The sequence below is a fragment of the Candoia aspera genome, chromosome 4, assembly GCF_035149785.1.
Source record: "Candoia aspera isolate rCanAsp1 chromosome 4, rCanAsp1.hap2, whole genome shotgun sequence".
NCBI classification, from domain to species: Eukaryota; Metazoa; Chordata; class Lepidosauria; order Squamata; family Boidae; genus Candoia; species Candoia aspera.
The window spans coordinates 19,993,205-20,015,961 of record NC_086156.1 but is presented as its reverse complement, the minus strand read 5'-3'; the positions used below and the strand labels follow the sequence as shown (position 1 = coordinate 20,015,961).

The 22,757-nt window shown below is 38.4% G+C and overlaps 1 protein-coding gene across 4 annotated transcripts in view; it reads left to right on the top strand.

Moving 5' to 3' along the window:
- The window catches only part of MLLT10 (MLLT10 histone lysine methyltransferase DOT1L cofactor), a 141,514-nt gene that overhangs the window by 5,081 nt on the left and 113,676 nt on the right, over positions 1-22,757 (top strand). For 3 of the 4 annotated variants that reach the window (XM_063303534.1, XM_063303533.1, XM_063303535.1), the window contains exons 2-3: positions 6,855-6,934; positions 14,099-14,153. In XM_063303534.1, the coding sequence (XP_063159604.1) occupies positions 6,855-6,934; positions 14,099-14,153 (135 nt within the window). Of the gene's footprint in view, positions 1-6,854; positions 6,935-14,098; positions 14,154-22,757 lie in introns of those variants that run through there. The other variant, XM_063303536.1, reaches the window with a different exon arrangement.

The following is a 22,757-nucleotide window of genomic DNA, read 5'->3' as shown; positions in this document are numbered from 1 at the left end:
TTTCTCACATGTACCAAGTGAGATATCCCCTATTCAGTACCTGTGCACATAATCTTTTTTCTAAGTGAAGAAATTTGCTGTTGTCTCTGTTAAATCTCATTATTTTATGTTAAGCCAATTTCTCTAACTTACCAAGATTTTTTTTTTCTGTATGGTGTCCGAGTGCTATATATACTGCTATCCAGTTTGATAAGGAATCATTGATTGCTTGTTGACTACAATTTTTGAGTCAGCTTTGTATCCACTTAATTGTATGCCATCCAGCCCATGCTTTTAGAGTGCGGTGGCTATAACAAATCTGAATAATAATAATAATCATGCTTAGCTTGCTCATCAGCATGTCACATTATATTTTGTTGAATGATTTGCTGAACTCAAGATACATTATGTTCACAGCATTCCCACTATTTATAAAGGAAGTTGTCCAATCAAAAGATAAGATTTGTGTACATTTCTATATCTGTCTAACTTTTGATAATTGCTGCATAATTTTCAAGGTCCTTACAAAGCAGTCTTTTTATGATCTTCTCAAGAATTTTCCCAGATATTAATGTCCGACTAACTGATCTGAAGTTTGCTGTATCTTCTTTTTCCTTTCTTTTGATGACAGGGACAGCATTTGCCGCCTTTCAGGCATTTGGCATTTTGTCATTTTTCTAGGATTTCTCAAAAATAATAGCTAAGTTCTGATGTTTATCAGAACATCAGCTAGCACCTTAAGTACTTAGGAAGTTATTCATAGCATCCTTCCCTAACTCAGTTTATTCTGAACTTTTGTTTTCCTGACACCAATTTCATATTATAGTACCTGGCTATGTGTCTGTATGCTTCCTTTGTAGTTAGGAAACCTTACTAATTCTTGTATGTGTCCTTTTTTATTTTCAAATATTCAATAAGCATGAAATGGTTGTTGATCTCTGAAGTCAGCAGTAGAGATACAAGCACTGCAACCCAGATCATTGTTACATCTGATACTGTTTTATTATTGATACTTTCAAAAAGCTGACTTGCTCAACTTACTGATCTTATTTTGGGATCGGTCTTCCACCAAGACCATCAGTTTTCTTGTAGACAAAGAAAAGGATAGCTAGAATGGAAAGTAATTCTCCCTGGTTATTTAAGGTAGAAAATGAAGACTCTTTTATAATACAAAATGTATTTAAAATATATCTTTTGTACAAGATAATAGTACAAGTAAAATTTATCTAGGAGTAAGTCAAGTTGAATTCACTCCAACTTAATTTTCAAATTAATATGCATACATTCTGATTCAAATGCTATTATGATGCCAAGTGATAAATTAAACTGCTGTATTATTTATATAACTTGATGATGTTTTTAGTCACATCACAGTTATTTTGCTTTATGAGATAGTTAGATTTTAGGCTGTACAGTAGTCCTGAACCAGTTCTTCACAGTGGAGATTCTTATACTTATACCAGTGGCACATGAATTTCAGACAGATTTATTTATATGCAACATTTCAGTTTAAATCATATAAAGCTAAAACTTTAGTGCATAATGAAGCCTAAAAGGAAAAAGTAGAATTGGCAAATGTTACTTTTGTGATGGACTGTGATAAAGTATATTTCCGATAACCTGTTTACAAGTCCTAGGAATAGCATTCTGTGGTAGCACCAACACATTGATTACAATAGTTTATTGTAGCACACTTATTAATGGAAATTACTGTCAAAGTCTGAAGGCAAAGTGCTATAATATTGATGGAACTGTTGGCAGCTAGTTGCAAGGTTGGAAGACATATAAGAATATAGATTTATTAGATTTAATTTGATAATCTGTTCAGTGAGATTTTGGAATGAATATATTCAGCAAGTTTTGAAGAATGATAAGCAAGACATTTTAATAGAGGATCAGAAACTATTTTCCATTTAATCAAGGCAAAGAGCATAATAGTACTAGTAGACAATGATGTTGGTTATTGATGCAAAAGAAGAACTAAAGCCACAATTGAGAACAATCAATATACATAACTTGAAGAACAGGGAACTAACAGATCTGTTTCCTCTTCCTCTGCTTTTTGTAACAGATTGTTAGATGAAGAGTTTTGGGTAACTTGCAGATTTGCCTACATTGTCATTGGTATTGATTCCAATTAGGATACTGCTTAAGTATGGATTTGATTTTTCTTATTGTAGACCCACAAGTGTATTTTTGTTTTTTATGTGGGAACAATAAAGTATATGTTGAAAGTCACTATGGTGGGGCTAAAAACACAGAGGTGTGAATGGGCAGATCAAAATTGACTTGACTTGATTAAGGATTCTTTATCTCTAGGAAGATCTTGTTAATGGTTTTCCTACTAACAGATTAAGGTGCTATTGTATCTAATCATTTTGGCTGGGTGCAGAGGTTGAATTCAACTGCCCCCTTTTTGAATGTTAATTATTGCACCTGGGGGGAGGAACCTGCCCGGACTTGTTTCAGTTCCTCTTTCTCTTCTGTGCCAGCATGTAGCAAGCCAGGTAGCTCTCAATGAGAGCTAAGTCCTTTAAATATGTTTTGCTTTTGTTTTGCTTTCTGTAAATAAATTATTTTTATAGATATGCCTGGTGTGTGTGACTTTTCTGATCTCTCCTGGGCTAAAGGCTTTCCCAGCAATCTGCCAACAGGTTATGGGCCCAGTGAGCAGCCCAGTAAGCCCAGTAAAACCCAGAGAGAAAAGAGAGATCAGCTCCACACCTCATGCACAATTTAAAGGCAGGTAGCAAAGACCTGTGAAGATTTTCTTTGGGGCCGCCTAGAGATTTTCCAGCAACTGCCGGTCTACAGGACAAAGAAGCTAGCTGAGGTGACTTGCAAAAGAAGGAAGAAGCCATGGCTACCTCCCAGCCCTCAGCGATGCCTCTGGAGCGCCTATCAGAGACCAACTATTTGAATTGGGCCCTGAAGATGGAGATATATCTTCGCAGAGAGAATCTTTGGCTGCCAATTGGTGAGCAAACCCCCCCAAATCCCAGTGCTGAATGGCTGAGACAGGATGAGCGGACTAGAGCCACCATTATCCTGGGAGTTGAGGACAATCAGCTAGTCCACGTGCGAGGCATGCAGTCTGCAAAGCAACTTTGGGATGCTTTGAGAGACTTATATGTAAAGGCAACAGCAGGGAGTAAAGTTACCCTGACGAAAAAGCTGTACAGAGCCTACCTTGCAGAAGGAGATAGCCTTCCTGAGCACCTGCATTATATTCAGCAGCTGTTTGTTGAGTTGCGGGAGAGAGGAATGGAATTTACACCTCTCACAAAATCCTATATCCTCCTGTCCTCACTGAATGAAACTGGGACACGCTGATTTGTACCCTGGAGGCTATGCCTGAAGCAGACCTCACCCCATCGTATTTTACACAGCGCTTACTCGCTGAATGGGAGAAGAGAGAGGAAAGATCCCCCCCCATCTCTTCTGGAAAGCTGCAATACCAGAAAATGAGGGAAAAGAAGGGAAAGGAACCTGAGGCCACAGCGCTGGCGATGCTTCACTTGTGGTTCAGCTGGACATTTGCAAAGAGACTGTGCCTTGAGACCCAAGACTAGAAAGACAGAGAAGAAGAGCACAAGGGCAACACAGAAGAAGGATCTTCAGACAACCCAAATTGCACAGGTTGCTGAGAAGGGTAATTCTGATGTATGGGTGTTAGATTCTGGGGCCAATTGTCATTTATGTAATTGTAAAAGCTCTTTTGTGTCACTGTCTAAAACTGAAAGACAAAGTGTATCTTTGGCTGATGGGTCTGTGACCAAAATTATGGGACAAGGTGACAATCCTGCTTAGGAGAAACTGTAAAAGGTGTTTTGTATGTGCCAAATTTACAATCAAACCTTTTATCTGTGGCACAATTGGCTGCAACAGGGTATATCATAACATTTAAGAAAAATGGTTGTGAGATACGAAAAAGGAAATTGTGTGCTACTGGTATGTTAAAAGACTCCTTGTACATTGTGCAAAATGCAAGGAAGCCAAGCTGCAAGGCTGCAGTTGGCAACACTCCATATCATGACCAGGGTGTACACCTGATGCACAGGAGATTTGGTCATGCTAATTTCAAATATATAGCACAAATGCCACAGCTGTGTGCTGACATAAAGATAAAACCCTGTGATAAATACTTAGACTGTGTAGTTTGCAAAGAATGCAAAACACTAAAAGCTCCTGTGAGTAAGCACAGTGACAGAGTTACAACTAGACCTTTGGAAATTGTACACTCTGACATTATTGGTCCTTTTGCTCCAAGTCTTGGACAAGCAAGGTATGCAATGACCATCATTGATGATTTCTCAAGATACACATTTATCTACATCTTAAAACATAAAGATGAGGCATTTGAGAAATTTAAAAGTTTTGTGACATGGTCAAATGGAAAATTCCCTAGGCCTGTATCTGCACTCCAATGTGATAGAGGAGAATACCTTTCTCACAAATTCAAAAGGTTCCTAGTGGAAAAGGGGATAGAACAAATTCTTTCTAACCCTTACACCCCTCAGCAAAATGGTGTTGCTGAAAGAAAGGCCAGAACCTTGCAAAATGCGATGGAATGCATGATTAAAGATTCACAGTTATCTTTTAAGTATTGGGGAGAGGCCATATCTACTGCTTGTTATGTACAAAACAGATTGTATAACTCTGTGATTCAGGACACTCCATTTGTTTTATGGTGTGAAACCAAAGGTAAACCATCTTAGAGTGTTTGGTAGCACTGCATGGGTTCACATTCCAAAACAGCAGAGAAGGAAAGGAGGCCCCACAACAAAGAAAGCCATCTTTGTTGGCTATGAACAAAGCCAGAGGAGCTACAGGTTCATAATGGGAGAGAAATTAATAATTAGCAAAAGCGCTTCTTTTGCTGAACAAAACTGGGGGAGATTAAATTCTAGCTCTCCAGTTGATCTGACCACCACAAGAGAACAGCAAGGACTTGCTGATGCTGATATTTTGCCTGATGAGGACATTAAACCAGAAAAGCAAACTGAAGATCTGTCTGATGAGACAGATGCTTCTCAGGAAAGTGATAGGAGTCAAAATTTAAGCCCTGTATTACCTCGCAGATCTCAGAGAGTAATAAAGGCGTTCCTCCATCACGTTTTCAGGCTGAAACAGTAAAGGCTTTTCACATATTCACAGAACCTGAGTCTTTAGAACAAGTGAATGCTTTACCACCTGAGATTGCACAAAATTGGCATTCTTCCATGCAACAGGAATTAGCATCCTTGAAAGAAAATAAAACATGGAAACTGGTAAATCTACCTCCCAATGAATGCTGTCTGGGTTGTAGGTGGGTTTTCAAACTGAAAAGGGATGCTGATGGCAAAATCCAAAAATATAAAGCAAGGTTGGTTGCAAAAGGGTTCACTCAAAGGAAAGATTTAGACTTTGACAAGACTTTTGCAACCAGTTACTAAAGGTGAATCAATTAGATTACTGTTAAAAGTTGCACTGAAAGGAATGTCAGTTAACCACTATGACATTCAGACTGCATTTCTCTATGATGATTTAGACCACAGATTATACATGCAGCAACCCCCTGGCTATGAAAAAGGGGAGAATCTAGTCTGTGAACTGCAGAAGTCAATCTATGGGTTAAAACAAGCTGCTAGATCCTGGAACCAAAAAGTAGATGAAAAACTGCAGAATTTTGGTTTTGAAAAAGGAAAAGCAGATCCCTGTGTATATATGAAGAAGGACAAACAAGGCTGTATGTATCTGTGCATTTATGTTGATGATTTGCTGCTGTTCACACCAACAGAAAAACAAAGGCTTGATTTTGAAGCCTGCATGAAAAGCCATTTCACATTAAAAAGCCTTGGAATTATAACAACCTAGGTTTGGAAAAACACAGGAAGAAGGATGGTAGCTTTCTGTTAAACCAAAGGGGAGATAATGGTAAAATAATGTGAATGGAAAGACATACAAAGTTGTCAAAGAAGATTGGTTTGCATCTTAATCTATAGTATAAAAAGGGGAGTGTTAATGGTTTTCCTACTAACAGATTAAGGTGCTACTGTATCTAATCATTTTGGCCGGGTGCAGAGGTTGAATTCAACTGCCCCCTTTTTGAATGTTAATTATTGCACCTGGGGGGAGGAACCTGCCCCCGACTTGTTTCAGTTCCTCTTTCTCTTCTGTGCCGGCATGTAGCAGCCAGGTAGCTCTCAATGAGCTACCTTTAAATATGTTTTGCCTTTAAATATGTTTTGCTTTTGTTTTGCTTTCTGTAAATAAATTATTTTTATAGATATGCCTGGTGTGTGTGACTTTTCTGATCTCTCCTGGGCTAAAGGCTTTCCCAGCAATCTGCCAACAGATCTTAGATTGGGGAGAGGTTATAGATTAGGCTGCTGAGTTAGGTCTGAAAAAGCCCTTTGTTGGGGGACACCTCAATTTAGTAACTTTAGAGACAAGGGTTTATGTTTAGACTTCATCTTTAGTTAGAGTTTGTTACATGGTATCTATTAACATGCTCTATTAACAAAAGGACTGATCAAATTGACTTCTAAGGGCAAAAATGTTTCTCAGATTTATCAGAATAATTGCCATATAATGAGCCTTAGCTATTTGTGGTTTGTTATAAAAAGCTGTTTTATATATACTTTCCTTTTCAAGGTGAGAACACCTTGTTGCATTATTGTAAATAGAATAATTGTAACATTTTAAGTAGAATTAACAGAAAGTTTCTAAATACATTGAATATCTATATATTACTTGCCTTGCTCAATATCTGTATATAAATAAATTACATTGCAGGTAATTTAATTGAGTAGTATATTTTGGGTGAATGTCAGTAATATATTTGTATATATTACATGCTGTTATTGATTATTGGTTTTTGTCCCCCCAAACAGCATGCTATGGAATTGTGCAAGTACCCACTGGACCTTGGTTTTGTAGAAAATGTGAATCTCAGGAAAGAGCAGCCAGAGTGGTAAGTCTGATTAATATGTATAATTTACAGGCATATTTACAATAATTTCTACTGGTCAATATGTATTCATACTTGAAAATAAATTGTATTTATCAGGGAATGACATTTTGTCTTTCATCAGTTGATAATGGGAATAAACAGGTTTAAAAGAGTAAGAATCCTACTTTTATATTTTTGTATGGATGTTTTAATTACTTCTAGTCTTCATTTCGAAGTATGGAATACCAGACAGGGCATCCATCTTTGCCTATGGACTCAACAATACCATTATTTTATTTTATTTTATTTATTTTATTTCTGACCTTTATTATTTTTATAAATTATTTCGTTTTCTGTCCCACCTTTATTATTTTTATAAATAACTCAAAGTCGTGAACATACCTAATACCCCTTCCTCCTCCTGTTCTCCCCACAACAACAACCCTGTGAGGTGGGTTGGGCTGAGAGAGAGTGAGTGGCCCAAGGTCACCCAGCCAGCTTTCATGCCTAAGGCAGGACTAGAACTCCCAGTCTCCTGGTTCCTAGGCCGGACCCTTAACCACTAGACCAAACTGGCTCTCTTTATTATATCTCTATATTATATATTCCATGGCTATATCCCCCTTCATCCCTCCATTCCCCCATTGAGAGGGGGAAAAAATGACATGGGAGCAAAAGTGCAACCTCCACTTTCTTTGAATCTCTGCCATACATTGAAAAATAATCTGGATGCCAAAGTTTTCTACCAGCAGCTCGGAAACATGGGAGGTTGCTTCTTCAGTGTATTTTGTGGTTTCTGGTTTTTGCACCAAAACTGAAACTTAGGAGTATACTGTAGAAATCTAAGAGAGGCAAATCCGGTTGTTTGTGGATACTCCTTGATTTCCTTATTTATAAAATGTATATCCTTCATTTTATTGCTGTAATTGACATATGGATACTTGGGAGTAAGAATTCCAGCTCCAGAAGATAACTTCTGCAAGTCAGTACATTGTGATGGTTTATTATTGAAAATGGTATAAAGAAGAAAGCTTATTTGGGTTGAAAATATACATGGAACCTTAAATTCCTATTTTCTTTCTTACCATTTTTTTGAAACAAGCAAAAATGATCCACTGTCTTGGCAGATCAGGATCTGCAACTTCTGTCAAAATTATAGCACTGAATTATTGTTTGGAAAAAGCTAATTAAATTTTAAAGTTGTTAAATTTTAAAGTTATTGTTTGGAAAAAGCTAATTAAATTTTAAAGTTGCACTTGTACATCACGCTAAACAATAACTTAGCATAGCATGCACAAATGGAAACAAGTCTTAGCAGGTCTTCTGTTCATAAACTTTTCCCTTCTTTAGCCTATTAATGGGAGAAATATTGTCTTTTTCTTTATCCAAATTGAGAGCTATGTTATGTAGAACACCCAACTGTGGTTAACATTAACTGCAATTAAAGTAAGTCAACTTCAAACTGTCTTAAAAGCAGATGCAAAATTTGTAAACTCCATCTCTTTGTTGAATACAAAGACGAAAGCTGAAACTTTCTAACTCTCTTAGCTCAAGGCTAGTGGAAGCTTATTTCTCTTCTACAGAATTTGGCAATCTGACGCCACATAGATGCATTGGTACTACAGTTTCTAAATTATAGAATTGCATTACTAACATGTTGGGATTATACTAAATTGGGAAAGCTATTTTCGTGCATAATGTAAGATACAAATATAACTGTTAGGTTGTACTACAGGATTGCTTTCCATTTTCTAGATTTAAATCTCCTGTGCACAAGGATAGAGCTCTTTCTTCATGATGTCTCTTTGTCTCCATACAGCAGTTTGATGGGCAGGTTTCTGTGGGATTCCCATTTGTCTTACATAAGTCTTTGAGAATACGTAGCCTATTATTGGCAATATATCAAGAGGTTGACCAAATTTATTTTATTTACCAGATTGAATTAGTAAGAAATAAATGAGGATGTAATTAAGCATGAGAATTGAATTCTGTTGCAGTTGATTGCTATGTTTATATTTGTTACTGTATTTGTATAGCTGGTTCAGTGTTGTGATTTTTCCAACTATTTGATCTTTTGATGGATTTAGTATTTTGTATATCTAGGTACAGTTTAGCGCATTATTTTCTGGTGAGTCAGTTAAGGTCCTTTGGTAACATGCATTATTTTCTTAGGGTGTGTACATATGTGTGTATATATGGTATGGTATGGCAGCATACCATACTGCGTACTGCTTTGCTTTGCTTTGGATGAATTATAGTAGCTTCTTACTCAAGAAACAGATGAAACAATAGGCTGGGTTCACACATCATGCTATGCTATGCTTTATTTTCACTGTGGACAAGATTGATTGGAGTGTTAGAGCTCAGTTCCTGTTCCTTTGGGGACAGTCTGGTTGCGGTTAGCAATATGGACATTGAAAGAATGCTGAAATGTGTATCTGTATGATCTATATGTGTGGTGGTGCTGAATACTGCATTCTTTATGGTTTCTGTGCTTCTCAAAAGCTCTTTGCTAAGAGAGAGATGAAACATTTATGGAAATGTAGATGGTTTACTAAATCAAGCAATTTATAGAGAAAGGACAGTAATAATGATTTGGAATGCATGTATGCCTCTCAATTTTTTTATGCATCACTCTTCTATTTTATATAGTTGGACATTTGGACAGCTGTTACAATAAATACAGATTTCTGTGTGTGCCTTGGCTTTTATCCATGATTATAAAAAGAACTTTATTTAAATGTGGCATAATATCTATAGTTACTTCAGTCCATTTTGGTCATTTTTATAAAGCCTTTGAAAGGATCCTCAACAGAACTTCTAGGGTTAAGCTAACCATCTTCGTAATGGTTTTTGTCCATTCCCATACTAATCCCTATTCTACTTCATTTTCTAAGAATAAAGTGAAACTGTAAATGCAAAGATACTTATACAGGTTAATTTCAGAACCTGAAATATTATTGTAACAATAGATGTACAAGTTGAGCAATGGATTATTTTGCAAGGAGGAATGCTGAGGTAGTTCCATTCTGACCTTTTGTTTTTGTACTGCCATTATTTTCGTTTAGATAGTCTTTGGTCAAAAAGTGACTTGTAGATATGTTATAATTTATTTTGCTTGTAGCTAGTTCTGGGTGTAATTTTTATGTACAACTTACAGGCTTTGATTTTGATTTTTGTTCCATATTTGTATTACTTGTTCATACATTGTTCATACACTTGCGCAGAGCCCTGTTCAGGACCTTTTAGAGCTCATGGGTTGTTTGGTGGGAAGTCCACCACACAAGTGTATCACTCAACAAGGTGTGGCTCCTGCCAAGCCCTTTAGTTGTTTTTAACCGGGTCAGTATTAGCGCATTTATGCTTGAGATTATTATCTTTCTGATTTACTTTAAATTCTTTTTCACTTTTTTCTTTAATATTTTCTGAAATTTTCTTCAAAACTCCATAGAGATATTCATCAGGACAGGGTGTCCTCCTACTGCAAGCCTTTGGCCTCATGGCTCTCAGAGGCTTGTTTCACAAGAAAAAATCAGCATATGTCCTCCTTGGAGAGGTATAATTTGTGTCTTTTTTGCCTGGAATGAAGTTCACAAAGTAAACGCTTGTCAGCATTGTTAGGTGTTTATTAAACAGGCTCATTATAATCATTCTTTTAGTTTGTGAGTCTCTCTCTGAACTTCCTAAGAACAGGTATTAAGGGTAACAGATTCCAAAGCTGTTGTAGCCCCTTCGTTTTTTTTTATGCATCCTACCATATCCCCAAAATTGCCTGGCAGCTTCCTTGTCTGAGAGATCTGAGTCCACTGCCTGCAGAAGATCCTCAAGTCTGTATTGCACTATTGTTGGCCCCGAGGAAATTCCTCTTTGAGATTCAAAACCTTCTAAGAGCCTACCCTGCCCATTTCCAATCAGAGCAAAAAGAAAAACTGGAACTAGACAAACCAGGGCTCTCTTAATCCCTGAGTCCCAAAGCCTAGGGGATCAGCTTGGTCTTTAATGCCTTAGAAAGACCAGTGGGGTTGGGTTATCTGGAAGTTTTTGGATGTCTACAGTGTTCTTGCTTTTTACTTGGACTGTAAGATACTCTTTTGCTGGAACCAGTGTTTATTCCTGGCCTTCCTATGTCCTTTAAAGGCCATGGTTTATCCCTTAGCATTACCCCAAATGGAGGTGGCCACCATAATGCTTTGTTGTGAGTTGGCAAAACAGCCATGCCTTCTTACCTGTGCTCACTTTTCAAAACTGATGGCATCATTGGCACCTTTCTTCTATGGTAATTCCATACTGAACTTATGCTGGGTAGCCACGTGGGCTCAGCCTTCCACCTTCGTATTCTTCTGTAGACTGGAGCTCTGTTCCCAGAGAGGGGCAACATTTGGAAGGGCTGTTCTCTTCATACTTATTATGGCCAGACTCTATTCCAGGTAAAAAGTTGTTACTCATCTATGTATGTGAATCACACAGACCACAGTGAAGAACTGGTTGCTTATCTATAACTGCAGTTCTTTGGTTGTCTGTGAATTTACACAACCCACCCTACTATAGCACTAGGTGTCAGGTGACTATTCTTCCTTTGGTTCTACTGCATCAGTTTTAGCAACTCAAGGGACTTAGTGGGAGCTGCAGCTTAAGAAGTTTGCAATTGAGGTTCTGTGCAGGGATATAAGCCATGAGTGTGAAATCACAGAAGATCACTTAAAGCATTGTAATTACAAGAAAGTAACCAGTTCTTAGCCACCTTAAGCATGGTCCCATGGTATGCATTTAATTTAATATACAGGAAGTCCACATTTAGCAATCACAGTTGGGATTGGCAACTTGGTAGTTAAGTGAAGCAATTGCTAAGCAAAGCCATGACTGTATTTATGATCTTACTTCAGCTTTCCTTTGCTTTACAGACCTGCGAAAATTGTAAATGTAAGAATTGGTCACAAAGTTACTTTTTCATCACATTGTAACTTTGAATGTTTGCTCTATGAGGCAGTTGCTAAACAAGGACTACTTGTATTTGTATGGCTGCCCCTATTACAGCACAACTCTGGATGGCTCACAACCACAATAAAACTACGAAAACTGTAACAGTAAGCATAAAAACAGAAACTAAAACCCCGGTGCCTCAATCATCCTGTTAGAATGCCCTGACAATCATTCACAGGCTCCCCTCGCTCTACATGGTGCATGTCAGAAAGAGCAAAAACAGTGAATTATGAAGCTCCAAGCCAGAGGAAAAAAATCTGAGATTCTTTCACCAGAGGATCTGCATCAAGTGGAAGTATGAGCCCTTGTATTTAAGGATAGGGTTCTAGTCCAGTGTAATCATACTTGGAGTTCTCCCTTGAACCAAAATAATTAGCATATTTTAACAACACAATATTCAGCTTTCTTAAAATGCACTTTGCAGAGTCATCCTCACATTTTGAACTAGCAGGTATATCTGGCATTTTGAAAGAGTGTCATAGAATGTTCTTTTATAAAATAGTTGCTGTAGTGGGTGTGATTAGTTAGGCTAGATGAAAATTAATTTTACGAAGATTCCATATACATGACAGAAATGAAAATTAAATTTTAAAATACATGCCAATTTTATTTTCTCATTCTCATTCAGCATTTCTAATCTAGTCTTCTCAATGTCTTTCTCTTTCACACCTAATCCAAACATTTTAAAACTTCCTCTGTATTTTTTTTCCCCTGCACCTTTGGATTGCCTCATAGACCTTCCTTACTGCTCTTCGATAGTGTCAGTCTCTCTACTTTCTGTTGCTTAATGCTGTTCTTCTTGCTTTTCCAGTTGCTTTTTGAGTCATGTTGCTTCCTTTTCCCATAATACTGTATTCCCTAGAGCAGGCTTGCAGAACTCATAGAGGGGAAAGAGCTACATTGATAAATTAAAAATAATTGTGGGCCACAGAGGAATACCTGGTGTGCTAATCAGCTGTTTGGCAGCTAGTGGCACAGTGGCAGGGAGGGAGCTGGCAGTGTTGGTGGGTCTTGGAGGTATTGAGGTGCACAGCAATGTGTCTTTCTGGGTGGTGGTCCAGTGGCGGATCCTTGGGGCGGTAGTGTTTACCAGCAGTGGATTTATTGAGTTTCAGAAAACTTTGGCAGGCTGCACCAGGCTGCTTGGCAAGCCACATGTTGTGCAAACCTGCTCTAGAGTCTTGTCACAGATGCTCTAGTGTCATTCCTGAGCATCTGCCAAGCCCCACATAGCTGGCAAACCAAAGAAGCAAAAACCATATGCGTTTCAAAAAGTTATCTTTAATGCTAGTCTGAGGTATAATGTAATCTTGAAAACTGTAAAATTACAGTCAGACTTCTAGTAAGTTAATTAAGGCAGAGTCTCTGAAATGTTTCCCTCCCATGACTCCTTATATCTTGGCTGGGTTGCCTTTTTTCACCTAAACTGCACTTGTCTTCCTTCACTTCCTTCTGAGTCTCTCACAGCATTCCTTTTTACTGGGCAATGGTAATTAAGTCTGGCCTTTCCTTTTTTACTTTGAAATATGCCTGGCCAAGTGGAAAAAATGAAAATGAAATACATATGTGTGAGCGAGTGTAAAGGAAAATGTCTGTGGCTGGAGGGGTACCTGCAGTAATCATTATCTACAATTTACCACGTAGAGGGTTCTTCCCCATTGCGGATGTAATGAATTATACCTTCCATCACTTCCAGTGTGCATTGACCTTGTTGGCTGAAGAAGATGGGAATTGTAGATTTGGGGGATGTCAGGTTGGGGAAGATTGTTGTAAAATATGGAAGATACTGTGTTTTTATTTTTTCGTTTTTAAAATCATCTTTCAAAATATTATTTTCAGAGGAGATATAAATATCTAAGAACATCTCAAAATGTCACGCATTAGTGGTTTCTTTAAAGTTTGTCTTATGCAGAAGCATCTGTGGTAGCCTGCCTCATGCTGGAGTTGTGTACATACAGAACTAAAAGACTTCAGTGTTTTTTCTTAACTGCCAGGTATCAGTGTAAATTCATATGGAACTAGTAGCAGTTATGGGAAAATGTCTTACGGAGCTCTGATTAAGGCAAAGAGATTTTTTAATGCAAGAAAAATCTCTTACTAACATCTTTTTTCTAAATTGTAAAAACTCAATTACAAGGTAAAGATATTTGATACATTATATTTTTCATATATTTTTTGTTCATAATTGTGTTTATCTTCCTGTAGAAATGTGAGTTGTGCCCTCACAAGGATGGTGCTTTAAAGAGGACTGATGGTGGGGGTAAGTATTTAAAAACTTTTCTTTAAAAACTATTTTCTTATGTAATTGCTTTATAAATAACTCCTTACCCCTTTTTCTACAGTTCTATTTTCTGGACATATATAAATACTGTATGTCTAGAAATGAAACATGTTGAATGGAATATGAGATGATTGGCTTCATGATTCTGTTATTCTTTCTGAGTCTTGTTTTTACTTCCTTTGTTTTTATGCTTCTAACTACTTGTAAGCTGCCCAGAGTTACTTTTGTGAGTTGAGCAGCCATATAAATCAAATTAAAAAAAAAAGTAGCTGTATTTCAATATGAGTGGTAAAAAATTTTAGGTTGCAATTTATAAATTTTCTGGCACAGTAAAAAGCTCTGAAATTTTTGTATTCTAAAATCTATATATTTAGTAAATGTTCATCAGTATAAAATGTGTTTAGTTTTAGATATGTGCATGAATTTGAGAAATCTTATTTTCCTCTTACACATGGTGAATAAGAGAACCATATTATGCTAGAGGGCTGCATATAAATTGTAGTCTTAATTTATGCAGAAATTTTTAGCGTATGTGAATAATGTATTTTATAATTACATCTGAAGCTGTAATTCACTGTTCTCAAGTTGTGCACGTAAAATGAGGTGCAAGTTCTCAGTGGTACTGCCTGACTTTAAAATCATTATCTTCCCACTTCTGCTTTGGCAAATTGTAGAAAGAGATGAAAAACTTTCTTTTCCTACAAACATGCTTACAAATGAAGATAAATTTCATTTTTGCTTTTTAAGTATAAAATTCTTAACAAAGCACTTAAGACTGTATTCTAGTCTAGCTTTCCATTCAAAAATCCACAGCATGCATTGTAATTAAAACTAGTTCAATACACTAAAAATAGCAATGCTAAATTAAAATAATAAGGTAAAGTAAAGGTAAAGGTTTCCCTTGACGTAAAGTCCAGTCGTGTCCGATTCTAGGGGGCGGTGCTCATCTCCGTTTCTAAGCCTTGGAGCCGGCGTTGTCATAGACACTTCCGGGTCATGTGGCTTAGACACTTCCGGGTCATGATGACTCGGAATGCCGTTACCTTCCCGCCGAAGCGGTACCTATTGATCTACTCATATTTGCATGTTTTCGAACTGCTAGGTGAGCAGGAGCTGGGACGAGCAACGGGAGCTCACCCCGCCACGCGGTTTCGAACCGCCGACCTTCCGATCGGCAGCTCAGCGGTTTAACCCGCAGCGCCACCGTGTCCCTTAAAATAATAAACTATGCAGCAATTCTGCAGAACAATAGAAATGTAAATCATGCTCTGATGTTTCTAAACCCTGCTAGAATAGTATTGTTTTTGTTTAATGCCTGAAATAAAGAAGGAGGGAGTATAATCACTATGAAGAGGAAGTTCAAAGTTCCAGTGCCACTGCTGAGAAGGCCTTACCACGTAGCCAGACATTTTATCTAGTACAGAGCGAAAACATGTAGAGATCTGTAAGTAGGTTTACTTTGCAAAAGTTGGACTTCTAGATATCCTTGACTATTTAGGGATTTCCTGTTTTAAATTAATCTGAGAGCCAGAGCAGTGGGATTATAAAAAATACACAAATATCTTTATATTTAATTTTTTATTAACTGTTTTAAGTCCAGAATTTCAGTTTCCTTGCTTCACGTTTCCTCTGTCATGGCTTCTTGAAATGTAATGCATTTTAGTGCACCAGTCCCAGAAAAGAATTTTTGAGAGAATGTACAAAAGCCAATTAAAATTAAAACAGTGATTTTTGCTTTATATATAATTTGCATGCATATGCACACAAGTGTGTGTTTTGGGGGGGTATATAATCACATAATCACACATCCACACATGTATATGATATATATACAATATTTATCTTCTAGGTTTGTAATTACACTGCTTTCCTTGGGTAGTTATAAAATACAACTTACAAATTCTTAATTTTATTTTTTAAGAATTCAAAATGTGCTTTATTAGAGGAAGTCAGCATTTTCATAATTAACCTTTTATTTGTCTAGTGATTTATTAGCATATGATCTTTTTTCATGAACTGGAATATGGATTTTTCTTGATAAAAATTAGGTCTTTACACAGGTTCTCCCTTAGAGTAAAAGGTGAATGGTGTGTACTAAGAAGTAGATTGATTTGTGTCTCATGCTGCTTTTAAGAGTTTTCACTTAAACTTTGCTGTGTGTCTTGTTGTAATTTGTTGTTACTCTATATATGAGTCATTTAGTTAGTGCTTGAGAGGTTGCTGTGATGAATATTGTAATTGTAACTCAGTTGTAATGGGAAGATCCCAAGTACCAAGCTTGGTGATAAGTAGGATGACTTTCTCTCTGGATTCTGTGGATGCAGTGGATTTTCAGAATGGTTTCTGCTGTTCTCTTGGAACTCTGGTTGATTTCTAGAATTAGAAGGCATTTGGGTAATGACATGATAGTCCTGGAGAAGACTTAGAACAAGTTGGTGCTTTCCACGTCCTTTAGTCTATAACTCCCGTGATCCTTGAACATCTATCACATTGTCTAGAGCTGATAGGAACTGTAATCTGAAATTTGAAGGATAACCCATTTTAGAAGTCTGCTTTAGAGAATGTTCTCTTGTGGATATTCTGATATTTTAGATGTTTTGTAAAATGAGAACAATGTGGCATGGAAAGGTAAAAGAAAAGCTAAGCACAGGTTCAAATCTATATTAAGGGTTATTTTGGGGAGATAATAGTGAATAAATGTATTATTACAATTGTTTCTATCCTACCCCCAAAGTGTTTAGAAGCTAAAATGATATTATTTAAAAACAAATTAACTTCCTTGATGCTTCTCACAGGACAGATGGTGATAATAATGCTATGATGATGGGGAGAATCTGGCTGAGTAGGCGTCTGTCAAGGTTATGTTTACTTTCTACCCTCTCTCTTCAGGGAGCTTTCCCATAGGCCAGTTGGTGATAACAGTCCTCTGGGGCAGGGAAAGCAGGTCCATCTGAAGCCTGTGTGATTATGAGCAAGGTTGTATGATGACCATAGTCTGCCTTCCTTCCTCTCTTACCTATTTTTACCACCTTGTATCTGCAGAGTGCCATCTAGTGGAGCTTTGGTGAGTTGCACATAATCTATTGCAACCTGGCTAACTTGATCTCTACTTTTGAGATATTTCCAGATATGTATTCTTGTATTACGTTGATTTCCATAATTTAAATGGATATTATTTTAAATTGTACGTTATTAGGTATTCTGGGGGATACATGTTTGCCATCTATGGCTGCACACCAATTTTAAAATAAATGTAAATCATCTATCAAACATTAAATTACTTTTTCATTCATATTAACCGTTTTGTATTGTTAGAAGAGATGCTCTAACCCTTTGGAAATATCTTCAGAAGTTGCTTCTTAATAGTGCCTGCTTAAACTTGAAAATCATTCTAAATTTTTCCTAGCTTTTGCTAGGAAAACATGGCTTTATTCTTTTGCCTTAAGGAAAAAAAATCACAATAAAATTGTGGTACCTAGCTTTTTTGTGTGTTGAATGACTAAAGTACAGATTAAAACCTTGAAAAATTGTAAACTATCTTAAAGATAAAGGAGAGAGATTTAGTGGGCAGAATTGCTGAAAACGAAAGCGAAGGATATATCTTGGTGATCCATTTGTAATTGCTTAGACTATGGTTTCCCACCTTTGGTGTGCTTAGTTACTATCCTATCCACTTTCAGTAAATCGTTTCACTTATGTAGTAGCATTGCATAATTATTTTTCATCTGAGGAACTAGCAAAAGCATCTTACTCTTTTTTGCATAACATTTTACTAATTTAAATTCCAGTCGCTTTCTGTAGTTGGTAATATATAGCCAGATTTCGGCAAATAAATTAATCATGATGTACATGGCTGGTTTGTAAGTCTTGTTCCAACTTGCATATTTTGAATGCCTTTTCTTGTCTAGCTATCCTCAGTTATGGCAACTTGAAGACAAAAATGATAACCATATATCCTGTTTTCCTTTTATATAACTTAGAAACTCCACTAACAGTAGGGGAAATCTGGGGACTTCCCCAGATGTGTTTGTGTAGTGCTTTATAGTAGTCTTGTTTTTAATTTGTTTGGAAGTGTACAGCATACACAGTGAAGTTCTTTAGTTTTGTATATGTAAAGCCTTTTTTGGGATTGAAATCTGCTCCAACTGGATGATGATCAGGAATGCTGTAGAACAGCATTTTTTGTTGGCGTTATAACAGGATTTCTAAAAAGCAGCTGCTTGGTTGAAAGCCAGTTTAACAATGCAATAGTTTTGTTGTCATTTTTTAAAGGGTTTGAATGGAGATCTCCTAAGCTTGTAAGGAATGTCACATCCCAGCTTTTAAGTCAGCAGCTTTCTATCCCCGAGTTTCCTTAAAGCTACACTATACTTTTACATATAAAAAATCCTAATGCAAAATTAGGGCGCTAAACTGCTATCCTTAGAAAATATCTATGTATTTATGTACTGTATGTTTATTTTATTTTAATAAAAATGTTTTAATAAAAAGTCTCCTTCAAGTTGAGCTTAAAGAGGCTAGATCTGCCATCTAGTAGATTTTGATATAAATAAACTAATGTAAACTAATTTCGAAAAAGCTTCCTATTTTCAAAAGTGACATTTTTAACATTGGTAGATCTTAACTTTGTAATGCTACTGTTTATGTATTCAAGAGACAGGTACTCAACGTGTGTATGATAAGATTGGACTAAGGCTCTCAGTCTTCCTGAGAAGATTTATGAGTAACGTGAGGCATCCCATCGCAGGAGTTATGCAGAAAAGAAATAAGTTGTGGCTTTTGATAGAGTGAATAGCGTAGCTTTAAGTATTATTCTTGGAGCTTTTTGTAAATACACAATTACACATTTAAACACAGCACTGTTTCTTAGAGTCTAAAATATCTACTCCCAGGTCATGAAATAGTGATGTACAGTGTGGTATTGATCAGTGTTTTTCAATGTCTGTGTCTGTGTACATGAAATAACAGTATTGTTTTTGGATATTGGAGTCATCTGTTTCAAATGTGGGATTGGTCTGTGGTCAGCATCAAGCCTTTGGGTAGTGTGAGGCTGGAGCCCAAGGAAACTCTACAGCTTGGATATGTGGAGATGTGTTGCAATTAATGTGACATCACAAAATGATTTGTCCTTAGCTCCCTCTATCATATTTGTCTCATGTAAACTGCATAGGTTCTCCAGAAGAAATAGTTTTGGTAAGAGCACTATGGGAAATTCTTCAAAAGAAAGTATTTTGACTCTTATCTTTCTGTAGGAGCTAGTTAGCTGCTTTCCTTCTCCCCTGCCAGCAGCAATCCTAATACTTGTAACTGAGAAGATTAGCTCTTTTGTTTCTATTACCCAGACTGTTGGGTTTAATGGTTAGCATGGATTGATTACCTGGGTTTCATTTGTACCTTGCCTTCTTCATATATTCCTGTTGGCCTTTATGATCAGATTATAATGATTAAATCCACACATAGAGCCAGTTTGTTGTAGTAGTTAAGGCACCAGACTAGAAACTGGGAGACCATGAGTTCTAGTCCTGCCTTAATCATGAAGCCAGCTGGGTGACTTTGGGCCAGTCACTCTTTCTCAGCCCTAGGAAGAAGGCAGTGCAAAGCATTTCTGAAATATTGCCAAGAAAACTGCAGGAACTAGTCCAGGCAGTCACCAGGAGTCACAACTGACTCGAAGGCACCAGAAAAATAAATAAATAAATCCATGCAGGAGCTTCATACGTTCATCTCTTGGGGAACCTTTTGTTGAAAGGTATACATGGGAAGCTTATTCATGGCCGGGAGAGACAGTCATAAGTTGCAAGTGCAATTTTGAAGGAAAGAAAGAAAAAAACTTCTGCTGATGAAACTCAGCCATTTCCCCCCTGAAATATAACAGCACAATGTCAGGGAACTTACTGAGAGGGAGCCATATTTGGCTCTTGGGCATTGGTACCCATTCCTTATTCAGGAAACATCTAGGACTCTTTGCTAAACTGCTTGAATGAACATTGAATGGGACCAGCTGGACTGGAATCTGAAATTCAGTATTCTTTTAAAATAGCTGTAGATAGACAAAGTGATAAAACATGGGTGCAGACACTGTAAACATTAGTTGATACATTTCAGTATCATGATTTCAGGATTGCTTTTAATATTATTTCTTGTAACCTGCAAAACAATAAGGAAGAATCAGATTTTAGTCTGATTAATTTTAGGTCCCGTTTTGTAGCTACTTCCTGCAGAGTGCTGTTTGTTTTGAAAACCATGTTTGTAAAGTTTTTGTCAAATTATGTAGGTATTCAGAATTGACCATCCTTAATATTTTAGTCAAATATTAGTTATTTTGGCTGGATGTAGGACTCTGGTAATCAAACACAGTGATATTTAGTATAATGAAAAATGTCAGCATATTCAGGAATTCATTAAATGCTTAAATATTTTTCTTATACTAGATGCATACTGACCAGTATAAATAGGTTGTGGCGATAAAAATTTGTGTGTATTTAGTAAACGCTGATGAAAGACAGTATATAGCAAAAGCAGATGAGAAGAATATCTCTCTAGAATCTATTATTGAAACATATAAAATAGTATGATATTTCTGATGTGTGTTTGTGTATGTTATGATTTTTGAGGAATAGCTTAGTTTGTTAAGAAAATATTTAAATGGTTTTAGATTAAAATGCCAATTCCTTTTGGCATTCACTGAAAAGCAAGTGGTATGATATGAAGCTTGCAACTAAAAGTCATTCTGGTAATCCTTGCTTAATGATGGTAATTGGGACCGGAATTTCTGTCGCTAAGTGATGCAGTTGTAAGGTGCAACATTATGTGGTCTCGTAGTTTAGTGACGGCAATCCTGGCAATCCCTGTTGCCATTGTTAAGTGAGGATCTCACATGACTGCAGTTTGCATATTCCTGCTGGCTTCCAACAAGCAAAGTTGGGAAGTTGCAAGTCCTGAGTGCCTTGCAAACAGGTGGGCAGGCGAGTGCTATGGAGTGCAGCTCGGGCGGGTGGGTGCTGCAGTGTGAATGCGGGTGGGGCGGGAGCTAGTGCATGAGTGTGGGTGGGGAAGAGATACTGCTGTGCTGTGAGTGTGGCTGGGTGGGCATAACAGGCTTCTTGGGGGAAAAAGCACCATCAACTTACAGGAGTGATTTGCAACCTTCTTGTGATAGAATGTGAAGGTGACCTTGAAAGATGGGGACAAGAGATGTCACCTAGGGAACAGTCAGATAAAAGAGGAGCCTGCAACAGAGTAACGGCCACAGAAAGAAACTTAGGAATCAATCAGGTGGTAAACTGGGAGGGTGGGAGATTTCTACCCTGCAAGATTCTCTTAATGTAGCCTTACAGTAAAATAGAATTAGCTTATCTCACTGTGTTTCCTGTATGGTTGACCTAGGAGGGCTGACACTTCCCTGCCGACTTCTGCTTTGACTTGCTTGTGGGAAGCCAGCAGGGAAGGTTGCAAATGGTGATCACATGACTGTGGGACGCTGCAACCATCATAACTGAGAGCTGGTTGCCGGGTGCCCAAGTCACAGTCACATGACTGCGGTGGTGCTGCACCAACCGGGTGTCATGAGTGCCGTTGAGCTAAAGTAATCAGCGCAATGGCACCCATGACAATGACAAGGAAATAGGTGAAGGGGTACAAGCTAAGTAGCCATCAACCCACAACGACTAACGGCTAACAAACAATAGATAAACGGATCACGGAGCCACCCAAGCCATCAGCAGCAATACCACGGGGATCGCCCAGCTGAAAGCAATCAGCAGAAGAATGAAAACCTGAGGATGGGCGATCCTGGAAACCCTCAACCAATGGCAGGGCAACGCATGGGACAAAGGGGGGTGACGTGACCGAGAGCGAGGGGGCGCTGACCGGCGCGGGGTATTTAAACCCCGCACCGGCGCGCTCCTGTCACTCTCAGCTTTTTTCTAACAACGTTGTACCTATCCTGAAATAAACCAGAGCCTGCTTTGCAAACCAGTGTCTGAACGTTATTCAGAGGTAGGCAGCGCATGACATAAAGCTGAGAGTCATAAACTCAGCCTCGCCGAGCCCCACCGGACGACAACGAGCCGCGGGAGGAGTAGACGGCGAGAAGACCAGCAAGATGAGGCCGGAACGGCGCGGGCAAGGAGGGCGAGCCGCGCGGCAAGAGACAGAGGAGGACCGACCGAGGCCAGAGGCACCGCGGACTCCCGGAGCCATGGACGCCCACCCCACCCGACCCGAGCCTCAGCTCCAACCCCAAGGGGAGATGGCGACGGAGGCAACCCGACCGCGGGAGGGAGCAGCACGACTTCCGAAACCAGCGGAGGACCCCGCGCCCCACATCGCACCCCAGCAACGGGCGTGGAGCGACAGCCCCACGGTGCTCGACACGGAGGAGGACGACGGAGACACCCATCAGACGGAGGAGGAAGCGGACCCGCGGCGGAGGGACGATGAACCCCCCACCCCCGAGGACGCGCCAACGGAACCGGCCCCAGCGGCGGTGCGGGCTGTGGACGAGGAGGCACGAGCTGAACTCGCGGCCATGCGGGCTCAGCTGACGGAACTCCGGACCATGCTCCAGGCGCTTATGCCCCC